Below are 6,000 nucleotides of genomic sequence, written 5' to 3'. Positions count from 1 at the left end.
CCCTGGGCCTCTGCTGAAAACATGCTCCCAGCCCAGCCAGACACTACCCAGTTAACAAATGTAATAAATAAAAATAAAAATAAAAATTACTACTTGGGAGAAATGGATAAGTAATCCAGCATATATTATGCATTTTATATATACAATATTTTCACATTCCTCATCTTATTGATTTCCTACTATCTCACTTTACAAACTGTCATATTTTTCATCATGCATATCAAATGTTGTTATTAATAAGAAAGTTAAGTTCCCAACAATGAAACATTTTTAACAATACTTTACAAGGGCTATAGGTAAAATAAATAGCATTTAGCACACAGACTTAATTTGTTTAATTCATATACTAAAATGTGTGTCAATACTTAATCTGACCCCATAAGTAAAACTATTATTGGTAGTTTAGATATAAACCCATAATTACCTCTCCTGCTGTTCCCAACTCAATGTATTTGCAACTTGTGCCACAGACATAGGTAGCTGACATGTGCATTTTCTTCACTCAGTACCATTCAGGGTATTGACAGCAGTCCACTAGTGCCTATCTCATTTGTGATACTGATATGATTCCAAATTTATTTTGAGTTTTTGTCTTGGGAAGACAATCATTATTCACTGCTAATAACCACTGACAGCAGTGTACAGTGCAAGTAGCATGCAGAGAATGAAGCAAAAAAGCAAAAAAAAAAAAAAGGATTGTAAAATGAATCTGTGTGATGTTTTCTCAACTTTGTTGTTTTATAACATAAAAATGTGCACATTAAACATTACTACTTATAAACAAACAGTACTCTCTCTAGATTTGAACATTGAAACCATGGAATTAACATGACACATTTGAGTCTCTTTTCAATATTTGCCATGTACACAGGCATACTATGAAGAAATGAAAGGAGATTATGTATACTCAAGCTGTGACAGTGTATCACATATTATGGGTCCACAATAAAGTACTTTCTCACAGTGGTCCTTCATAATTTCTCAGTAGATGGATGACTGAGGTATTTGCAACAGTTAAGCTAATAATTCTTGCCTCAACTGTGATGAATACTTGCAATTGTGTTTTTTTCTCTTTCATTTGTGGGCATTATTCTCTTTTTTAGGATTTTCTAATATGAATGCAATGTCACTTGGCTTTATTTTGAAAATATGTTTTTTTATATTTATCTGCTATGGTGGCTTAAGTGATGTCTGCAGTATGAATTGCAGACAACATTTTACTCAGAGGCACAGTTAGAACATAAACATTTAATAATACAATTGTTATAAAAGTTTTCTCCTAACTCATTCAATGTAATCCCCTGACATTTGGTAAAGCTATTCTCCCCAACACACCTTCAGTAATTGCACATCAAAGTGGCAGCAGTGTGAAACAATTATTCCTACAGGAAGAATATCAGTGTGAAACAATTATTCCTACATGAAGAATAAGCATTCATACTTGCTAACCCTTAGCAAGAAATACTTTTCAGTGCTCATTCTTGCACTGCTAGGGCACATCCACGGCATCATGTAGGTCCTCATACCATATTTCCCTGCCCAGCACTTCATGCAGATTGAGAGGTTCATGAATGATAATGAGTTAACAACTGATCTGCATATTCACAGTGCTCACAGGGGATAGTCTGCTCTATATAAGCTCATTGTGGTGATAAGACACTTGTCTCTTACAAGTGAGAGCCTGCTTGGATCCACAGACTTCAATACTGTTGTTTCACTGCTGTAATTGCAATTATTTGGGTACTTTCATAACATTCTGTAAAGGCATGTGATATTTCTTTACTAATAAATGTTTTAAACAGTATTGATGGCTTAAGTGATGTCTACAGTTTGTCTATTGGTGTTGCCATAGCATGCATATCAGTTGTTTCTTTTTAAGTAAACCCAGGTAATTTTACCTGCCTTTATAGCAACCTTTCTCTGAGAATGTGAACACATGTTACAAAAAAGTGTTATATGAGCAGTAGCAATGGCAATGATATGTTGTAGTCCAACAACTGTGTTAAACCTGTTATATACGACTGAGATCAACAATTTATCATAACTGGTAACATGTTTAACTTTCTACATTTTCATTCATATATTTTGTTAATACTGCTATCTATGACTGACTTCTTCATTCTGGTTTTGCTTATCAGAGGATTGTCATTGCTTTTATTTATTTATTTTTTTGGGGGGGGTGAATTTATACTTGTGTATATCATTTGTACCCCTAGATAGCATAAGTTAATTTCTGTTAGTGATGCCCACTTACATTTATATTTGTTTTGTTGCCAGTCACTGCTTAATTTTCAGCCACATATATCTGTTTGTATTCTTTTTCATCCCATACAGGGAAATAGCTCTGAAGAAATCTGGCACATGTAAACCAGCAATCTCAGATGCTAGGAATGAAGTGATAATACAGGCATTTTGTAGACATGGATCACACATATTAGAGAAAGTCAAAGTTAACAAGTCATTCCATGACCATACCTGGCAACAGGTAGTTTATGATATCAGTGCTGTGGGTGGCCATGGTCATGATTATGTCTAAATCATACAATGGGCCAGTGAAAAGATCACCAAAGCCAAAATATTAACCACTGCTATAGCTCAGAAACAGAGGGCTACAGATGGTGGTCCTGTTACCAAAATACCACTGACTGAGATGAAGGAGTTCCTATCCACTGTAAGGGATCTGGACAGCTCATGTAGGGTTTCCAATGTAGTGGTTGATATAAGTGCTGTTGTGGAGGATGACAAAAGGGTATTTACTGTGAAGTTCCAGGTATGCCTGATTAATCTTCATTTGCATATGTAGAATGAGAGAGTTGGATGGGGAAGAGAAAGAGAGAGAGTGAGATAGACAAAGGTAAGGAGGAAGAGAAGGAAAGTGGAAAGATAATAGATACAAATATAAATGCATAAGATATTTCTTAATATGCAGATCTAGTTGAGTTTGATGTTTATTTGCACAGTTTGCATTATGATGCTTATCATCACTCTTTCATCTCTATTTGGGCTCTCTAGACACCATACCTCCCAACCGTACTGAATTACTCAGTTTTTACTGAGTTTTTGGGGTCTAATAATGGGGTGCTACAATTCCTGAGTGGCACCCCTTCATTTCTGACTTTTTCCAAGCTTTTTTTTCATTTATTTTTTTTCCACCTTTTGTTGACGTCATCACATGAGTGATGATGTCAGCTCTCTGAGCCTGTCAGAATTGAGCTCAAGGGCTCATGTGCGGCTGCATTTCCGCCTGACTTCCTCCTTCTGTTTGAATTGTCTGTGAGCAGGAAGTGTACTGCGTATGTGTGTAGGATGACAAAACATGCCCGTTGAAGTGTCAAGAGAGAGCTTAGAGCAGACAAAGGGGAGCCTCTTGAAGTACTGGGAATGAATGCACGTTAGGACAGGTGCAATCTTGTGCAGAGAACATGATGTTTTATATTTGCTTTATGGTGTTTTGCATCATGGGTATTGACTTACAACTATAATCCTTGTATGTACAGACCAGTTATTAGATTAGTGATTTATTTTTCATTGGGAGAAGGGGCTTTCAGTGTTAAGGTTGGAGAGATGGCCACAAATGCAGAGAGTAATCACTGCATGTACAGATTAGTGTGTATACATTAATATAGGACTGATCTACCGGAAGGATATCTGACTTTACTAAAAATACATCTGTTACTTGAAACTCCTGTTGAAAGTATGTTTGCATACTTCAGCATCAGTATAATCAAATTAACAAATGTATCAAACTCCTTGAAAGGAAGTAGAAAAAGGCTTGCTAGTTCTTCGCTTAGAAATGCACCCTTGTGGTCAAAACCACAGTTTTATACAGGTAATCAAAAAGCAGGCACCTCTTTTTAAAGGCTGATGGCATGAACATAATTCGAGGATTTCATGTCTTGCTGTCAAGTTTACCAACCAAACTGGGGCTCACTGCAGCATCCATGAATGACCCAATTGAATATTATTATTATGAGTATTCTCCCAGCTATGCCGAGACTTATCCTGATCCAGCTACTAATGATCCTTGTTATTCCAAAAAACACTCTTATTTAGAAATATTTATCCCCATTCTTTATACTGTCACATTCATCATAGGCTGCCTTGGCATCATATTTGCGATCATTGTAATGAGGTTCAGACAAAGCACACAGAGACTGGTGGACACTTTTGTCATCAACCTGGCCTTAGCAGACCTCATCTTCATTTTCACATTGCCTTTGTGGTCTGTGTCTGCAGCCACTGATAATCATTGGCATTTTTGAGACAGTCTATGCAAACTCAGCAGTTACATTATAGCAGTGAACAAATTCTCTAGCATTGCCTTCCTTACTTGCATGAGTGTGGACCACTATCCGGCTGTGGTCAGGCTCTTGAACACTAGGTTTGTCAGGAGCAGAAGATGCATACTGATAGCTTGTGTCACCATCTGGCTTGTTTCTCTCATCGTGGGTCTACCTTCTTTAATCTACAGGTATGTTCAAAGTGATGGAGATTCTACAAGGAAATTGTGCATGGCAGAAACCCCTTCTGCATTATTTAATGCCTTCAGTCTGTGTTCCCTTTTGCTGACATTTGTTGTACCCTTAACCATCATTCTGTTTTGTTATGGTTCAATTTACATGAGGCCTCACACTCACTTTGAAATGGCAAAGGCTGAAATAAAACACAATAATTCTCTCAAGATTGTTTTTAGCATTGTGACCGCTTTTATTTGCTCCCGTTTGCCCTTCAGTGTTTTCAAGGCCATCTGGCTAATGGATCAGTTGTAGATGACAACACTGTCATGCCAGGGCATTGCAACTGTGAAATGGGGGCTCATCTGCACAGCCTGCTTTGCTTTCTTTAACAGCTGCATGAACCCCATCATTACATGTCCCTGGATCGTGACTTTTGCTTTGTGAATCATTTGCAGTTCTCCCCTAGCAGTTTCAAGCACTATCTGCACTTTGCTACAATGCCATAACACCCCCGTGCTTGGAACTTCCCCCGCCCACAAAGGTGTAGTGAATGCACACTGATTGTGGAAAACTGTGGTATTGTGAAACCCACCTTGCTATCCTCTATTTAGTATGGACTAAAGACACACATGTTATGGAATAGTTAGCACTACCAATCAGTTTCTTTATGCCTGATGTATCACCCCCCCCACAACGAAAAACATCAATATGTCCATTAAGTACCCCATGGAAATGAGCTGCTATCCTAATAGGGTCTTTTACGGGTACAAAAATCAGAACAAGACAACTCACTGACTCGGTGAATGCTGTGCACAAGTGTGCCTTGACATTTCTGCCTTAGCAAAAGTTCATTGTGAAAGCATAATGCTTCTTCCTGTTTACAACTACAAAGAAGAACATCTTTTTATTTTCAGCATTTTTAATCAGGACTTTTCTGTTGTTAATAAGACATGCAGGGCAGGATACTTCATATCCCAAATATCTTGACATCTACCTGGTGTGGATGGTGTGTAACAAATAAACAATTAGTGTATACATAAATAAAACCAAAACATTTGAAGTGTTATGGGTTAGGTATAATGTACATTATGGAGTAGTATTGTGTAATGGTTATATTGCTAGATTTTAGAGGAGGTTGTTGGGGTATTAACTCATCACGTTGGTTGGAATGGGTTCACAGTCAATTATATTGCCACTTTTAGCACTAGAAACTTTCAAACTACAAAATGGTGTTCAAGCCTTATTTTAACTTCCTGCGGTGTGTTAAAGACCATGTTTACATGTTTACATTTTCTGTTTTTTTTCTAAGCACGTTATTATAATGAAAAAAAATTGTCCAGTATTCTATACGTTGTATATTTAATGTCAATGCTGCGCCACTCTGTTTGCCCTTTTACAAACCATTTGTGGCGTAATTATTTAGGAGGGTATCACAAATGTAAAATTAAGCAGACTTGATAACTGCATGCACCTGAAAGTTATTATATAGTGATTTCCCCTTTATACTTAACTATCACTATGGAAGAATGGTACAGGGGATTAA

General features: G+C 37.2%; 1 protein-coding gene across 1 annotated transcript in view; it reads left to right on the top strand.

The window, feature by feature from the left end:
• The first annotated feature begins 3,869 nt into the window (after positions 1-3,869).
• Positions 3,870-6,000, top strand: part of GPR15 (G protein-coupled receptor 15) — a 52,452-nt gene continuing 50,321 nt past the window's right edge. Inside the window, 1 exon segment of the mRNA XM_044072017.1 lies at positions 3,870-4,765. Within this exon segment, the coding sequence (XP_043927952.1) occupies positions 3,870-4,765 (896 nt within the window).

This window comes from Protopterus annectens, chromosome 5.part0, assembly GCF_019279795.1.
Source record: "Protopterus annectens isolate FY-2018-M chromosome 5.part0, PAN1.0, whole genome shotgun sequence".
Lineage (NCBI taxonomy): Eukaryota > Metazoa > Chordata > Ceratodontiformes > Protopteridae > Protopterus > Protopterus annectens.
Note: the sequence above shows the minus strand (reverse complement) of the source record. Positions and strands in the feature narration are given on the sequence as shown.